The following is a 17,728-nucleotide window of genomic DNA, read 5'->3' on the forward strand; positions in this document are numbered from 1 at the left end:
TGCTCTCCTGCTCCCAAGGTTCCCTCTGTCCTGGGTCCTGGTAGTCTGTGTGTGTGTGAGACAGAGAGAGAGGCAGAGAGAGGGACAGATGGGGACAGACAGACAGGAAGGGAGCGATAAAAGCATCAATTTTTTCGCTGCGGCACCTTAGTTATTCATTGCTTATTTTCTCATATGTGCTTTGACTGGGGGGGGGGGGGCTGCTACAGCAGAATGAGTGACCCCTTGCTCAAGCCAGAGACCTTGGGTTCAAGCTGGTGAGCCTTGCTCAAACCAGATGAGCCCTCGCTCAAGCTGGTGACCTCGGGGTTTTGAACCTGGGTCCTCTGCATCCCAGTCCAATGCTCTATCCACTGTGCCACCACCTGGTCAGGCCTGGTAGTCTTTTTGTGACACAGAGAGGCAATGGGATTCTTCCAGCTTATGGCCAGGAGTGCCTGTCAGGAGAACTGAGTCTGCCTGTCACAGCACCATGTTCCTATTCTAATGTGTCTGTGCTCTAGGCCTTGGTTTCATGAACTGTGCCTCCCTCCCATGACCCTGGGATTTATTTTGGAAATGGATGGTATTATAATAGCTTAGGTCTCAGCTCCAACTCAATGTCATGCAATGAAGTCTTGCAGACCAAGAGGTGCTGTTGACCTGGTCCCGTTCTCTCATGGAAGGTTTTCATTGCTTGCCTAGGTCCCTCATTTCAAAGCAACAACAAGAAAATATTTTTGTAATCTGAATTGCTTCCGTCATCTGTGCCTTTCGTCAAGTCTTCAAATGGAACCTTATGAGAACAAAGGAAGAGAAGTTGAACGAAAGTAGGTCAGCTTGATGGCTTTGCGCGTAAGCACAAGACCCTGAAGGGGCACTCATTTCTAAAAACTGTAGGCCTCCTGTTAAAACAACAACACACGACAACAAAATAAGATGTCTCTGGGAGCGGTCTGGTTCCTGGACGTTTGCCAACATTGCGCTGCTTGAACTTGAAGGAGGGTCATTTTGAGTTGTACACTGCTGGGAGACCCCAAGGAATCAGTTTTTCTGACCCAAGTTTCTGTTCCCCTTTCCCTTAGAGCTAGACTCTTGAAATCCATTTTCTTGTCCTCAGTGAATAAGCCTAATTTCTTTATCATGACTTTCTAAGACTCTCAGGAAGGTGTGACGGGGGCTCCTTTGGACTCACTGGGCATCATTTGGGTCAGTATTTCTTGATACTTTGATGGTCACCAATCATGCAATGGATGGGGTAAGGCTGAAGCAAACACACGTGCAGGTTTTCTGCAGTCACAGGCCTGGAGGGAGACTTGGGAAGATGAGAACATCCTATGGTGTCTTTGGAAGAATAATTTTGAGTTTCTGAAGGAATGTTTCTATGGCTTTGGCCTTGGTGTTGCTGCTTCTGTATTTGTTCGAGTATCGACCAGAGCAGTGAGGACCTCTCAGTGCCATTTCCCTCCTTCAAAAAAGCAAGCACCCTCAGGAAACCCAGATGTCCCCCTCCGGAGGCTGGCTGGATACTTGCCTGCGTGCTAGGGGAGCGGACGCTTAACTGGGAGGTTGGGGCGGAGGGACAGTAGGCTGTGGCTATCCCCACTGTTGACCTCTACAGCAAATCTGTCCCACTTCTGCACAGTGGGCTGGCTGAGGGGCCTGAGGAGAAGCCATGGAGCCCTGTCCTCAGGTTCACCTAAGGGGCTCATCTTCCAAACGAAGCCACTGCCTTCTTCCTCCAGAGCACAAAGTAGGCCCAAGGTTGAGCATATAGGACGAGAGGTTTCATGACCCCAAGGGTTGTTACTGGAATAAGAACAACCCCTTCCTCTCTGAGGCAAAATTTCCTTCTCTGAGTCGTTTAAAAAAATTAGACAGGATGACTCAGCTGTTTGCTCTGAAATTCACTAACACCACGAGTCTTTGAGAAGTCACAGTTCAGATGGGAGGTTCCACGAAGATCCCTGACCTAGACCTGTATGACTCCTAGATGGCCAGGAGGAGTGAGCGCCATCAGGAGGCAGAGGGGTGCATATTGCCTTGTGTGACGCAGTGAGTCAGGGGCACCTGGGAATGGAGCCTCTGAGCCCAGCACCAGTGCCCTCTGGATCAGCCAGGACACCTTCCCTCTTCGCGGCAGGTCCTCTGCCAGGGTGCTGACTTGTCCCGTGCCAGGGAGACATGCCTACCTGTGTGCACGGGAGAGCAGACACACCTACCTGTGTGCACCAGAGTGCAGATGCGTTCACTCTCCTCCCTGCCCCGCACGCTGTTAAGGCTGATTTCGTATTCGGTAGCTGGGTACAGCTTGGTGATGGTGAATTCTGTCACAGTGCTGGGCACCACTGAGCTGTCCAGCCGTCCCACTAAGGAAGAGCAGAAGCCACAGTTAACATACAGTGGAATCACTTCTCAGCGCAGCTCAGGGGCAGTCTCCATGGGAGCTCCCGGGAGCACTGGGTCAGGGAGCACGGCTGGGTGCAAGGATCAGCTCTCAGTGCAGAAGGAAGAGAAGGTTTGCCGACTGGGAATGTTGGAGCTTGGAAACCTTGCATGCTGGTTCCACCCCCTCATTTTATAGGCTCTTTGGAGCAAAGAAAAAAAGAACTATTTAGGTGGTTTCCTAGCACGCTGGTCTTTTTAAAGGCAGTATAGAGGGTCTGGCTGCAAAGAGTGGTTCACGCTGACCAGAGACGCAGTAGCCTGGAAAACTACCCCATCCCTCGCGGGCAGTGAGTGTGCCCTCCACCAATGCCATGTGCACCAGTGAGAACTGGCAGGATGTAGGTGAGGTCTGGGCCAACTTCCTCTGACTCATAACTCGGCTGGAGTGGTAGAAATAGGACCACCGTCACTGCAGTTCCTTCCAAGCCTTCATCTAGTTCTGCTGGCACTGCCCAACTAGTCTCAGACTTAACTCTCTCAGGGATGTGCACGTGACCCTGGCTCTTGGCAGATTATGTTAGGGCTCGTTGCGCTCACGACATTGCCGAGTAATAGTGGCCAGTTACCTCTGCTGGTGAAGGGCCTACCTTCTGGGTAACTGCAATCAGCCTTGTATGAGGAGTCCAGAGTGCAGGCTTCCTCAGCTGCTCCTCAACCCCCCCCCCCCCAATCTGATGGAATGTGCCACCGAGAGGGGGACAAATGCCAGCAGTGGGTGATGGCCTCTCGGATATGCTACTCTTCCCATAATAACCTTCGCCCGGCTCCAAATCCTGTTCGTCTTTGAGAAGTTGCACAACCTTATTACCTTGTGTTGGCCGGTAGGATACTCGGTAGTAATCAAAAGGCGCAACAGGAGGGCTCCAGGAGACCACAACCGAGTCCTTGGTCACGTTGTTGATTGTGATGTCTTTGGGGGGATCGATTCCTGTAAGGAACCCAGTGGTTGTGGGAAAAAGACAGAGGGCACAGTGTGAAAAAGGAATTCCTATCCCTGTTTGTTTTTCACGGGCACCAAGGACTGATGGTGGCCCAGAAGCAGACGAGGCCTTACTGCGGGCTAGGGCACCCTTCACAGCAGGGTCACGCTGAAGTCTCGCCTGCAGCCTCACAGGTATGGCCCACGTCACGTTCACGGAGGATATTTTAATAACATAAAGTCAAGCTGGCCAGGTCTGTGCCTTGTAGCAACTATTACCCGCCTGGAGGCCAACTGGGAAGATTCAAGTTCCTATGTTTTGTGTTGAACCAGGAGGAACACGACCATTTTCTCTCGGGCAAACTCAACTTCTCCTGGACAAAAGCATTGGCCTCAGTGAACTTGCTGAGCAGCCAGGAGATGGCTCGGCAGGAGAGAAACAGGTGTCTCCTCTGTGCAGAAGGGTTTCCTCACAGAGACTAGCTCTCCCCAGAGCGTTCTCCTAGGCTTGAAGGGGGAGGATGTTGGGATCAACACCTTTAAGCCCTGGCCTCCTCAAGACATGCGGCCCACCCGACCTTCTGAATGGGAGTTCCCATCTTATGCATTTTATGCAACTCGGAGAGAAGTGGCTTTTCCACAACAGCTCACAGAACCCCTTTAGCCAGATGAGGTGGCCCCCAGCTCCTGGGGCGAAATTCATTGACGTGTCAAAGGCGATGGTGGGAACCCCTTCGTCACCCTCTGTCAGGTCCTCCGGCCTCACCTGTGGTGATAGAGCCCACGATGGGCTCGGAGGTCACCGTGCCGTGGACAGCTACCAGGTTCACGATGTACTCGGTGGCCGGCTGCAGGCCCATCAGGACAGCGTGCCTCTTGGTGGCATCCAGGGACACCTCCATCGTCTCTTCCTCTTTCTCCCGGGGGCTGTAGTTCAGAAGAAGTCTGTCTGCTGGAGGGGACGGGTCACTCCAGGTGATGTTCACGCTGGAGGAGGTCACGTGAGAAAAGTGCAAATGCGAGATGGGGCGGAAGCCTGTGAAGCAGAGGAGAGGGACGGTTGTGAGCATGCGCGGGGTGGGGGGAGGGGCGGCACCGGGGTGGCGGAGTAGTCTCACTGAAGGGACCTGCTGTCCTTGCTGATAAGGACCACATGTCCCCCGCTGAGCCAGAGGCTCCCCCTCCTCAGGCTCCAATCCTGCTCCTCCCTCCACGCCACATGCTGAGAAATGAATGCCCTCAGGGGAGTGAAACCAGCATCACCTCTATGAGTTATTCATCCTAGGATCCAGGATTTATTTATTTATTTATGTATGCATGTATTTATTTTTTTGAATTTTAAGATTTTGTTGATATTTTACAGAAAGGAGGGGGGAGGGGGAGAGAGAGAGAGAGAGAGAGAGAGAGAGAAGGGGGGAGGAGCAGGAAGCAACAACTCTTGGTAGCTGTTTCCTGTATGTGCCTTGACCAGGCAAGCTCAGGGTTTAAAACCAGCAAACCTCAGCATTCCAGGTTGACACTTTATCCACTGCGCCACCACAGGTCAGGCTTTAAAACTCTGTCCGGGGAGGAATTTAACATGATCCTGTGGGTCTTCGGAACGCCCACTGATTTAGTGCCGGTGGGCAAAGAGGGGCAGAATCAACCACTCTGTCTGGGCTATGCAAAATCAGACACAGATTTTCAGCTATGTGGGTAGCTGTGTTCACCTCTCCCCTTGACTTTCTTTCTTTCTTTTTTTTCTTTTTTTCTTTTTTTTTACAGAGAGAGGGATAGATAGGGATGGACAGACAAACAGGAATGGAGAGAGATGAGAAGCATCAATCATCAGTTTTTTATTGCGACACCTTAGTTGTTCATTGATTGCTTTCTCATATGTGCCTTGACCATGAGCCTTCAGCAGACCAAGTAACCCCTTGCTCGAGCCAGCGACCTTGGGTCCAAGATGGTGAGCTTTGCTCAAACCAGATGAGCCTGTGCTCAAGCTGGCGACCTTGGGGTCTCGAACCTGGGTCCTCTGCATCTCAGTCCTACGCTCTGTCCACTGTGCCACCGCCTGGTCAGGCTTCCCTTGACTTTCAAACATTCCCTCATTTTTCTTTTTTAAGATTTTATTTACTCATTTTAAAGAGGGAAGAAAGAGAGAGAGAGAGAGAGAGAGAGAGGGAGAAAGAGAAGGGGGGAGGAGCAGGAAGCATTAACTCTCATATGTGCCTTGACCAGGCAAGCCTGGGGTTTTGAACTGGTGACCTCAGCGTTCCAGGTCTTCGTGTTATCCACTGCGCCACCATAGGTCAGGCGCAACCATTCCCTCTGGATGATTTACTAGTTTCTCCTCTATCTGTTCTTTCCCTACCCACACTCCTTTCTAGATGAAGTGGAGCCCTGGGACCCGGAAGACCTGCTCACACTAATTCCCACTGACCCCAAACCCTGCCGCACTGGCGCTGCCCTGGTACCTGTGAAGGCATCCACAGTAGACTCTAAGCTCTGCTGCCGACCCCTCTCAGCAGTGATGGAAATGATGTACTCCGCCCCGGGCTCTAGGTCGGTCAGTGTGTACGAGGTCTTGTCCTTGGGCACAGTGACTTCGGAGGCGATTCCCGAGGATGGGGTAAAGGTGATTCGGTAGTGGTCGATAGGGCCGCTGGCCTTGGTCCAGATGAGGGAGATGGCAGTCTCCGAGGAGGCTGTCACCATGAGGTCTCGAGGACTGTCAAGCTCTGTGGATAAACACAAGGAGCCTGTTGGACACGGGTTCTGCAGGAAGGCCAGTATTTATTGGAATCGTCCCCTACCCTGCTGTGGATTTCTAAGCTATCAGCAGGCCCGCTGAGTGTGAGGATCAGCTTATCCCTGCTGCCACTTAGCTCACTTTGTGTTAAGCACCTTCCGTTTGAATGGTGGCCGGGAGCTTGGCAGACAGATGGGCAGTCTGCAGAAAGGCGTGATTAGCTGGCTGCCGATTTTCACACTCTCCAAATTCACGGTCTCCCGGCCTTCTCAGTAAGCCAGTCCGCCAAAAGGAGCTGCTGGTAAGGCTGGGTCATTCCTGGCAACAGGAGCCACCCCTGTTCCCAAGGTCATTTTGACTGACCTGGCCATGGGTGTTCAGGCAACTAGATCTGAGGCCTCCTGGGGACCCATGTCCACGAGGCTCTCTAGAGAGGACGCCTGTGCTCAGCCCCGAGCTTGTGACTAAGGTACTAGAGGAGCTTTGAAGTAAAACTGCTGGATCAGAGGAGTAAGGGTCTCAAGTGGACTTTTCTGTTGCCCCTAGATTCCATGGCTGTCTCCATGTCTAGCCCTTCACCCCTCTGGCCTTTCTCAGGGCTCCTGCGGTACACAGTAGGAGATACCGCATTCTGCCTGCTGTGGGGTGATCTGGAGGAAATATGACCTGCTGTGATGCCAACTTCTTTGGGATTCCCCACCTCTGCTCTGGACAGCTCTGGACAGCCCTTTGACCATAAAGGACCATGCACAGATGTATGGGGAAGAGGGTGGGACTCCATCCTGGAGGTCAGAGGTCAGGGGTCAGGTGCAGGGGAACAAAGAGCCAGAGGCGGATGTTGTTCCCAGGCTGATAGCTGTTGCCCAGGTACCAGCTCACTGGGGAGCATCACCCCTGATCAGTCATTGTCAGGGCAACCTCCACGGCTCCTCAGGATTCAGGGTACCCTGATTGTCTGCGCCGTTTCTCCTACTCACCGGTCCTGGCGTTCATGGTGGCAGGAATGCTTTGCTGCGAGCTCATAACAGCAGATATTCCGATTCCATACTCAGTGCCTGGTACCAGATCTATCAGTAGATGCAGAGACAAATGTTATTTTGTGTTTGTGTCAGGGTAGGAAAGCTGAAAGGGGGGGAAGCAAGCCATCTTAGACTCCTGTCCGGAACTTGTGTTTAGTTGTGCTGAATCCCCCTAATCTTACCTATTAGGAAATCCCAACCTCACCACCTAGGAAATCCATTAAGTCAACAGGATGAAGTGGTCAGTGCAGAGCTTCTCTCTTTGCTGTTGATCTCCTTGTCAGTGACCTTCAGAAGAGTGCTCTCCTATGGAAGGTGTTTCTGTGGTACTTAGAGTCTCAGGTTGACTACAACTAGTGAAGTGAGTTCTTGCTTAAGCTGTGAATCGGGGAGTGTGTGATCTAGAGGGACTGCACAGACAGAGGCCGGCCCAGTATTTCTCGGACATTATACATGAGGACTAAGCTATACTTTTTGAAGACAGTGACTGAAGCCCTATGGGGAGTGACAGTGGGTGGTCTTTCTGAGCACAAGTCTGTCAGACCTTTCACGTGGGGCACACAGAAGCCCTGTTGCTGTGGATTCTCTGTCAAGGTTGATAATTCAGGCCCCTAGATATGGATCCAATTTTAGGATGACCTCTAGGGGACTCTGGAAAGATGGAGGAAAATACAAGGAAAAACTGTCCAACTAAAAAGTGTAAACCTCTCTGGGAAAACCCTCTGAGGATCGCCGGGAAGCCTCCCAGGACATGTGGGATCATCTGGAGTGTCTCTGTGTTCTCTTCCATACTGATTTTCAGGCTAAGTGGTTTGACTGGTATACTCATTTCCCATGGATCCTCTAACTAATTACCACACCGAGGGGCTCAGAGCCGCACAAATCTATTATTTTACAGTTCATGAGCCTAAAGTCTATAATGGTCCAGCAGGTCTGCATTCCTCCGGAAAGTGTGGGAGATGCCATTTCGCTGCCTCTTCCTGCTTCTAGAGGCCGCCTGTGTAGGTCCCCTCCATCCTCAAGGCCAGGACGAGAACGCCTTCCAATCTGTTTCCTGCTCTGACCTCCGCCTCCATGGCCACTTCTTCTACTCTGACTCTGATCTCCTGTACCCCTCTTGTAAGGACCCTGCGATGACATTGGGCCCACCTGTACAAATACAAGATACTCTCCTCACCTGAAGAGCCATAACTTAATCACATCTACAGATTCCTTTTTGTCATGGAAGATGACATCGTCACAGCTGCCAGGCAATAGAATGTGGACATCTTTGGGGGACATTTTTTTTTTTTTGGCATCAAACTGACCCTCCCTGATGAGGACTGGGATTGTACAAAAATGCAACATGATCAAAGCATTAGCCCTGCCCCCACCCCCCATGGCCAGTCTGAGCCCTTGTGGCGAACTCTTTGTGGGGCCCTGTGCGGGCCACCAGAGCTCTGACTGATGACCATGCTCTTCTGCATTTACAGACCTTTGTTCTTTACAGAACACCTGAGTGTTGTTGGACCCGCACCACAACCTCGAGACCACAGTGGGATGGAGAGCCTTTTCCATCTGCATGAGTTTCCGGGGCTTCCATGACCAATGACCATAAACTGTATGGCTTAAAACAACAGAAATGTCGTCTCTCACAGTTCTGGAGTCCAGAGGCCAAAATCAAGGTGTTTGCAGGGCTATGCTCCTTGCAAAGGCTCTAAGGGGCAAATCCTCCCCTGCCCTTCCTGGCTTGGGTGGGGCCGGCGCATCTTGCCTTTCCTTGGCTGAGAGCTGCCCCACCCCGGGCTGCCTCTGTGGTCCAGAGCATCACAGTCAGCTTGGGCTGCCACGGCAAACGACCATGGACCCGAGGGCTCAGACCAGACTTATTTCTCACACTTCTGTAGGCTGAGAAGTCCACGATCAAATCACTGGCAGATTTGGTCTGGGAAGACCCTAGTTCCTGGATCACAGACAGTGGTCCCCTTGTTCTGACGTGACATGGCAGAAAGTGTGAGGGAGCTCTGTGGAGTTTCTTTCCTAAGGTCACTAATCCCATTCACGAGGGCTCTACCCTCATGACCTAATCACTCCCCAAAGGTCCCATCTACTGAACATATGGAGATTCTAACATGAATTATAGGGGGACACATTCAGTCCATAACACATGGCATTCCTCCTATGGGTCTCTGGTCTTCTTGTCTGAAAAAGACACGATCACACTGGATTTAGGGCCCACCCGAATCCCTTATGACTTCCTCTTGATTTTATCTGGTCTTCAGGACACCTGTTGTTGGTTTGCTGTTCTGATGAAACCAGTGATTCTGGGAGTCTGGTGTCAGTGTGGAGCTGGCCCCCTGGCAGGGCCCAGCACTTGTCACTAGATTGACAGGCTGATTGCAGTGCCCCAGATCTGTTCGCAGCACACATTTATCTCCGTCACGAGTCCCAGGTACATCCTTGGTTGGAGAAATTAGATTACCTTTGGGACATAAACTACTTCTCCCAGGCACTGATCGAGACCTTCAATTGCCTATAATGAAGTAGAAATTCCCCGACGTAGATGAAGGGTGACAGATGGAGGGAGGAAGAAAGAAATTACATGTTGTCGAGCGGATCTAACATGTAATGTTTTCATCCAAGTTTCTTATTTATGAAGCGTAAATGAAATGTTCAATAATTTACAACGGAATCATCTCCTTCCAGAAGACCGTGGAGTGGAATTTCAAGTACTTCCTTCCCAGGCCTTCCGTCTGGGGAGCGGGGAAGTGGGACTCGCTTTATAGGTCCCTGCTTGCCATTTGCCTTTGATTTTTAGCAGCTTTCTTCCTGTGCTACAAGTGATTGTTGCTCTTTGCCAGCAGGTAAGGAGGCCGTTCTGCGGGGGAAGGAGACGTGTTTCTGAGGCGTGCGCAGTACACTCACGTTTCCATATGCGGAGGGCTCCGGAGGCCTTCTCACGTTCTCAAGAGCTCATTGCTCCCTATCGGGGCTCCCTTTCTCCATTCGACTCCTGCAAGCGGCAGCAGGGAAATGGCTGTTCCCTCCCTTAACAATAGCCGAGAGCACTCCTCCCTCAGGAAACCACCAGGCTCCCTCTCCTATAGAAGAACCTTCTTCAGCTCGGAGGTTGACACTATTCTCAACGCGCTCACTGTGCGCCCGTTCCCCTCGGAACCCCTACACAACACACGGCGCACCTGCTCACTAGACATGATCCAGGGGCTCCCCGTTGCCTGGCACAGGGCTGTGAACTGGGGATGCCAGAGTGAGCTGAATGCATATCTCCCTTGCCTTTCATGAGATTTAAAAATCTGCCCTGAAGAAAGAAGGAAAACAATATTTCTCAAGCACCTACATTAGGCCAAGCACTGAGCTGCAGGCAACAGGTAATCTAGGAAAAAAAAAAAAAAAAAAAAGGAGGGATAAAAAAATTGAAGGAGAATTTTGGAGCGTCTAATGGTCAAGAATACCTTATTAGCTCCAGGTTCTTAGAGGACCATAGGGTGCATCTCCTTTAATTCCCCCACACTTCTGCCGGGAGGGCCTGACTGATGAGCCAACAGGAGCTCGGAGAGAGGGGTCCATTCCTTGATCAAGGCCACAGAGCTCAGTGTACAATTAAACTGGGTTTGGAACCCCAGTCCTCTGTTCTTTCTGATACATCTTAGCATGGTCCCGCCCCTTAAAGTCTTACAGGTGGGAAGAGGGAAGGGGGTAAGTGAACTGGAACTGGAGATTGGTGCCGTACCAAGGGGGGCCACCTAAGCAAACCACTTTGGGAGGGCTGACATAGCGAAGGCTTTTGAGAGAAGGGACTCGGGTTGAACCTTGAAAGCTAGTCAAGGTTAGGCAAGGGTGTGGAGTTCTCCAGTGGTCAGGGTGGGGCATGGGAGCAGGAAGAGCCTAATCAGGGCTAGAGAGCAACAGGAACTAGCAAATTCTAGAAACTGGAGGCTTGGCTGGGTTCAGGGGGACATGGAGAAATATGGACTCTTTCCACCTCTGACCCACTGGGCTCCCCTCCTGAGTCCTGTGAAGCATAAGCCCACCAGACTGGGGTGCAGGGGTTGGTGGCCCCAGTGCATTTGTAGGTCACCTGCCTTCAAAGGGGGAGCAAACCAGGGATCCTGTCCCTAAGGACTTTGCAGTCAATCTTTTAGTTTTTAGAGACATTTTGTTATTATATTGTTATTAGTTTTCATGTAGGTCTCCTCACTAGACTCCTTGGTCTTTGAATCAAGGGATTTGATTTTTTATATTTTAATTCAGTATGTAGCATAGTGGAAAAAATATATATATGGCATAGAGAAGCCCCATGCCTGGGTGGCCTGGTGGGAATGTTGGGAAGACTTTCAAGAAAGAAATCAGAATGTGGTTTAGAGGGTTGGGGCACATGTGGCAGGAGAAAGGGCATTGCACGCAGAGGAAATAAAACATGCGAAGGCAGACCTGATCAAATACTTCATGAAAACCAGGGATGTAGGGCCCCCCATAGGGAAGTTGCCAACAGTGGAATTTGGGCACCAGAGGCTCATAGATGGGGTAATATTTGGGGACAACAATCTTCTGGGAGCCCCTGGAATCATACCACATAGGCAGCCATCTACTTTGCAATGTGAGGGAGGTCAAAGGTCCCAGGCCCCACCGTCCTTTCCTTCTTGGGTAATGGTAGATGCTTCCTCGGGGCTCCCCGAATGAGTCAGGCTGGGGCAGACATCTCCCTGCTTTTTGGGTATAGATGATGTCCAAGCGTCAAGACAAGAGGCCAGTTCCATGCTAACGTTAGGGAGGAGACTGGCCCCAAAAACAAATTTAAAAGTTATAGTAAGACCTAGGGATGCTCTCAGAGACTACTTTCTTGGCTGAGGAGATTTGTGAGAACACGGCTCTTCAGCCCTGCTCTACAGGAACACCCTTCGCTGGCGGTTCCCACCTGGCTCTTCTCCTGGTCCCCTCGCCCCGCCCTTTACCATAAGGGGACAGACACCTACGGGTCTCAGTGAGGAAGAGCACAATGGGGGCTTCTGCCCTCTTCTCCTCTACTTGGGTCTCTGCAGCCCACTCCCCACCTTCTGGCCCCTAGAAGGTGGCACTGTGTTCAGAGGAACCTTACAAAAGTAACCACTTGGGGTCACGGTCACTGTGGCTTCGCCCACAGGAGGCTGAGCACAGCCTGGGTCCGGCCCCAGACCCATTGCCCGTCTCCTCCTTCTCAGAAGAGCCTGCAGGGCGATGCAGGTCTGGCACCAGAGCTGGCTGTTGTGCCCAAGCACGACAGGGGTGCAGACGGGGTGAAGCGAACTACAAGTGCCTTGGTCAGCCCTGACTCGCCAGCCAGACCCCCCCACGTCTCTCGGATTCCCTCACGGCCAACCCTCCTGCGGACAAGCACCTCTCCTGCCTTCCTACCTCAGGGAGCCCATCTTCCAACCAGGAGGCCCCAGGAGAAAGTGGGTTGGGTAGAGGCCTTCGTTGCAGCCATCACAGGGACAGTTTGAAGGTGGGGGTGTGGCGTGCACCTGGCGGTCGGTCTTGGCTTTCTGACAATCCTGTGCTGCTCCGTGATGTCTGTAGGAATCGTCCAGCCCCCAGCTTTCCCCAGCCCTGTTGGTGATTTTTCCTATTAGCGTCTTGTTGATGAGGTCGAGGTAGTCACACGCAGAGACAGGCAGCTGGTTGGGGAGTGACATCCGAAGGCACGCAAGGTGGGAGGGCTGGGCCGACTGGGCCCTGGAGGACGGGACCCCCTGCTCACTGGCCATACGGGTTGCTCCTTTGGCCTTTCTCCAGGCCACGGGGCTGTCCAGTAGGGACTGCTATTCATGAAGGAGGACCCAGCAAGGAGTGTAGACAGCTGGGGACAATGCTAGGCCCTTCCCAATGCCAGGTGTGGGTCACCTCAGGTGCAGAGGCCAGAGCAGGGTGTGCAATGCGCACTGGTCCCAGGCAGGGCTTCCTGACCAAATTCCAGTCCTGGATGAGAAGCGCCTTCCTTCCTTCCCGCTTTCGCTACTCCCTCCTTCCTTCCAATAGGAGTTTTCCCCTAAGGTTTATAATTTTGCATTACTGCCCAGAAAACAGTGGTGGCACAGTCCCTGGCAGGTGCTACCAGTTCTAACTTCGAGGTCCCTTGATGAGCCTGTAAAGTACATCGCACTCGGGGGACCTGTTTGGGACTCCTGGTTTGGTACACAAGCCAAGCAGACATCATCTGGGCTGAGAGGCTGAGCCTAAAAAAAACTTATCACTATGGACACAGAAGCCACTGGAGTGGAGAAAAGAATATCACAGCAAACACGGAGCCTGCTGTTCGGAAACAGGTCCCAGTCCAGAGGGAATTCCTGAGGCACGGCCGCGAGAGGAGGAGTAGAAGGGAACGTTTGGTAGGCCATGCTCCAGCCTGGCCTCTGTGCTGCAAAGGGTGAGGTCTGTGAAGGGGGCGGGGTTGGCAGCACATGCTTCGAGCCCTCAGTATGACTTGGACACCCAGAGTCGAGAAGGGCCTGGGTTCCACAGCAAGAGGGTAAATGGCGGCTGTGGAGACAAGGGCTTCTGCAGGGATGGGCAAACACAGGCACCAGAGGACTCCCAGGGTGTAGAACCAGCAGTAAGAATAAAGGGGTGGGAACTTGTGTCAATGCAATGCCAGGTTGCCATGGATTCGGGTCTAAGCTTTGTGGGGACTAAAAACAACAAAAGGTCAAACAGCCATTGAACGTTCACTGGGTACCAGTCTCCATCCTAAGTGCTTATATATCCAGGTCTACGTGGTCGCATTTAATCCTCGCCACAACCCTATGAGGCAGGCATGATGCCCTCCTCAAGGTCAGGGACCTAAAGAAATTTGCTCAGGGACGCACCTCTCTGAAGCTGATCTCAAATCAGAGTGGGCGACTTTAGAAGCCATGCCCTAAGTGAGTGCTCCTTACCTACAGCATAAACACAGGTCACCTGGGGCTCTTCTTTTTTTTTTCATTTTTAGAGAGGAGAGAGAGAGAGACAGAGAGGAAAAGAGAGGAAAGAGAGACAGAGAGAGAGAGAAGGGGGGAGGAGCTGGAAGCATCAACTCCCATATGTGCCTTGACCAGGCAAGCCCAGGGTTTTGAACCGGTGACCTCAGCATTTCCAGGTCGACACTTATCCACTGCGCCACCACAGGTCAGGCACCTGGGGCTCTTCTAAAATGCACGCTCCGACTTGGTAGATCTGGGAGGAGAGTGCTCTTACATGATGCCCTGGCTGCTGGTCCCCACACCCCACTTTGAGAAGCAAGGTTCTCCACTCTGCCACGCTGATGAAAGGAGGTCATCCTAAATTATCCATCAGCTCACAGACCTCCTCCTCCTCCTCAACTATTATCAGCCACATATGGAGTACTAGTTCTCTGTGCTAGAAGTGCTACCTAAAACTCATTAAATACATAGTCGCATTAAAGTCTCACCATGACATTATGAGCTTAAGAAGTATCATCCCCATTTTGCAGATGGTGAGACAGAGGCTTAGAAAGGTGACATCAGTAGCCCCAAATCACACCAGAAGTGTCTAAGCCCAGATACAGAGTCCCAAGTCCTGGCTCTTAATATGTTCTACAAAGCAAAGCATTCAAAGAAACCCGGGGCAAAGCACTGGGACCTCCTGCTAGGAGCCCCAGATTATTTTTTGATGAGGGGATGGGGAGGGTGCGGGGATGGGGGTGGGGTGGGGGAGAGAGTTAAAGTTTCCAGGAAGGGATTGCTGCAGATGAGCCTTCCCACCCCAGGTGCCCTTCCCACCCCAGGCCAGGGTCTTGTTTTAGAAATGCAAATAAACTTTGTGTTTGGAACCAGAAAAAAAGGGGGCCTTTGGAGACTGATAAACTTTGTCTTTTGTATCCAAGTTAGGGAGTGAGGGCAAAAACACAGCTATGTAGAGCTGGGGTCAAGAATCTCCCTCATTCTGCCTTCCCTCCATCGCGGTCCTTCCTTCTGTTCCCCCAGCAGCCACCGCAGGAGAGCCAGTGGTCCTTGTAATTTTCATCTCAGCAAGTATGGACATACTTGATTTCCTTATGTGCCTATAAACTCTTTAGTCTCAGAAAGCCGTTTGCCTTTATAAATCTCCCTAGCAGTGAACTCCCTGGGATAATTATGAGTAATATATATTTGTAGGTTAATTTCATCAGCCCCACTCCAATCAAAAAAATCGATCCATCCAAGCGCACGCCTCCATCATAATTTTTCCTCTCCCTGTAAACCCACAGCATTGACATCGTGATTGTCCCTTACTTTCTATGTCTTTGGTAAGAGCAGCGATGGAATGCGAGGCTTTCTACTGGGACTCAGAGCTGCCCCCAAGTCACAGCCATGCCCCTTGCTAGCTCTGTGAGCTTGGGCAAGTTTCCAAAGGGCGTAAGCCTCAGTTTTCATATCCATAAAATGGGAATGCTAATATCCCTCGTGATGTTGTGAAGATGACATGAACTATAACTACGAGACGGTCTCTGGAATAACAGAAATGATCAATGAAGGTAGAGTTTTTCTCCCCCTGCCCCCGGAAGAGGGAAATAATGACTAGGATGTGACAAGGTTTGTCTCTGTTTCTCTCATGGTTTTATGGTATACCCGCCATCCAAACAGCTAGCCGTCATCCTTGGAAACTGCTAATTGCCAGATCAGCCTGAGGCTCCAGGCAGGCAGGCTGCTCTTAGAGTCAGCTCCCTCCTGCATCATTTCAGCTTTTCGGTTTAGCTTCATTTTTGTGAATGTCTCCAGCTCTCTGCAAAGGCCCTTCCGCCAGCTGGTCTGTGCCTGCTCCGTCTAATTCACCCCCATTAACCTGCTTGGTCAGCATGTCTTCCCATCTCCTGGCTGTGTTTTCAGGAGTGTGTCTGCCTGGAAAAGGCATTTATTATATTTACGTTAACCGGCCTCATTTGGCAAGGCGGTCCAGGATTTCAGGGCAGGAGCAAAGCGGATTCGATTGCACTGCCCTTGATGACTGCGTGCACTCTCTGCGGCATCTCCCTCGTCTGCCAAGACAGTAAACGTGCCCGCAGGAAGCCGAGACACAGCTCACCAGAGTGCGTGCAAGCCCGTCGGCAACCCTGGTCCACAGCCGCTTTGTGCAGTCTCCATAGAAAACACGACCCTGTTTCAAGTCATCTACCTTTCGGTGAAGCCTCCCAGGCAGGCCTTCTGGGATAGGGGTGTCTGAAGCCCCAGAGGGAGCACTGGCTGGACCCCTGTCCTCACGGGGACAGGGAATACTCCCCAGCCAGGCAGCATGGTGACCTTGGGTACCGTCTTAGTCTACACTACCATCATCATCTCTCCCATTGACTCTGGCACAGCCTCGTGACCAATCTCTGGCTCTGGTCCTGCCCCCTGCTCCATCCCTTCTCCACACTGCAGCTGTGCAAACCTGGGTATTACACCACCTTATTCAAAATCACTGCATGACCCCCACTCACTCTGCATAGGGTGCAGGAGGCCTGACCAGGCTCTCATCACTGGGCTCTTGTCGTCTGTGCTCCAGTCACAATGAACATTTACAGTTTCATTCATTCATTCACCCATTAATTAATTAATTAATTCCTCCATCCACCCACTGCTTATCTAGCACACCGGGGAGCCAATGATGAGCAAAACAAACGCGATCCACCTCTCCCAGAGATTAAGGTTGAGGGTAGACAGTGGCACTTGAATCACCACACCACAGTGTGCAGTGACAAACTGAAGGGTGCTGGGAGGTGGGTGGTAACCAGGGAGATGAGACTACAGGACAGGCTCCCCAAGAAGTGACAAGTGAACTGAGAGCCGAGAGGGAAGCAGACATAACTCAGAGGACAGGGTGGCAGGTGAGCTTGACAGGGAGTGGGCACAGCATGTAAGCCCTGAGGCAGGAGGGAATGACATTTGAAAAACTGAAAGGAAGACCCACGCCTGGGGGCCTTTAGCTCAGGGAACACCAGGGGTCGTGGGAGTAAGAAGAGACCAGAGAAGACAGCAAAGCCAGGCAAGGTCTCTCTGCTAAGGTTTGGGGAAGAGCAATGGAAGTCCCTGAAATAAAGGCACGAGGGATGGCATAATCAGAAAGTAAAACAGTACATGACAGTGGCAAGAACAGCTAATGGCATTCAGTGGAGAGCCGTAGACATATACCATATGATAGGTATTCAAAGAGTCAATCAGTGGCATTTGGCTGTGGTTGGCTATGGTTGGCTGGGATTGGCTGTGGTTGGCTATGGTTGGCTGGGATTGGCTGTGGTTGGTCGTGGTTGGCCAGGATTGGCTGGGATTGGCTGTGGTTGGCTATGGTTGACCGGGATTGGCAGGGATTGGCTGTGGTTGGCTATAGAGAAGGTGGACTGGGGAGAGACCTGTGAGGGTGAGACTCAGGGGCCAGTGTTCACTCACCAGTGAGGGTGGTTCTTGTGGTTGGACCGATGCTCTTGGGTACCAGCAGCTCATGGTACTGCTCGCCCGCCAGGGTGCTGTACACAACCCTGTACTCCTGCACCTCTGCCTCACTGTTGTCCCACTCAAGGTCCAGGCTGGTCGCTGTGCGGGGACCCACCCGCAGGTTCTTGGGGGCGTCAATCTCTGAAAAGAGTCAGACATCATCAAGATCACACACAATAATGTGCCTGTGTCGCGCATCTTGAATACA

At 51.8% G+C, this 17,728-nt stretch overlaps 1 protein-coding gene across 2 annotated transcripts in view; it reads right to left on the reverse strand.

The window, feature by feature from the left end:
• The window catches only part of TNR (tenascin R), a 360,938-nt gene that overhangs the window by 28,919 nt on the left and 314,291 nt on the right, over positions 1-17,728 (reverse strand). For both annotated transcript variants that reach the window (XM_066261204.1, XM_066261205.1), the window contains 6 exons: positions 17,476-17,661; positions 7,058-7,147; positions 5,806-6,069; positions 4,113-4,382; positions 3,236-3,355; positions 2,202-2,348 (listed from right to left, as the gene is read on the reverse strand). In XM_066261204.1, coding sequence (XP_066117301.1) covers positions 2,202-2,348; positions 3,236-3,355; positions 4,113-4,382; positions 5,806-6,069; positions 7,058-7,147; positions 17,476-17,661 — 1,077 coding nt within the window. The remainder of the gene's footprint in view (positions 1-2,201; positions 2,349-3,235; positions 3,356-4,112; positions 4,383-5,805; positions 6,070-7,057; positions 7,148-17,475; positions 17,662-17,728) is intronic.

This window comes from Saccopteryx bilineata, chromosome 2, assembly GCF_036850765.1.
Source record: "Saccopteryx bilineata isolate mSacBil1 chromosome 2, mSacBil1_pri_phased_curated, whole genome shotgun sequence".
NCBI classification, from domain to species: Eukaryota; Metazoa; Chordata; class Mammalia; order Chiroptera; family Emballonuridae; genus Saccopteryx; species Saccopteryx bilineata.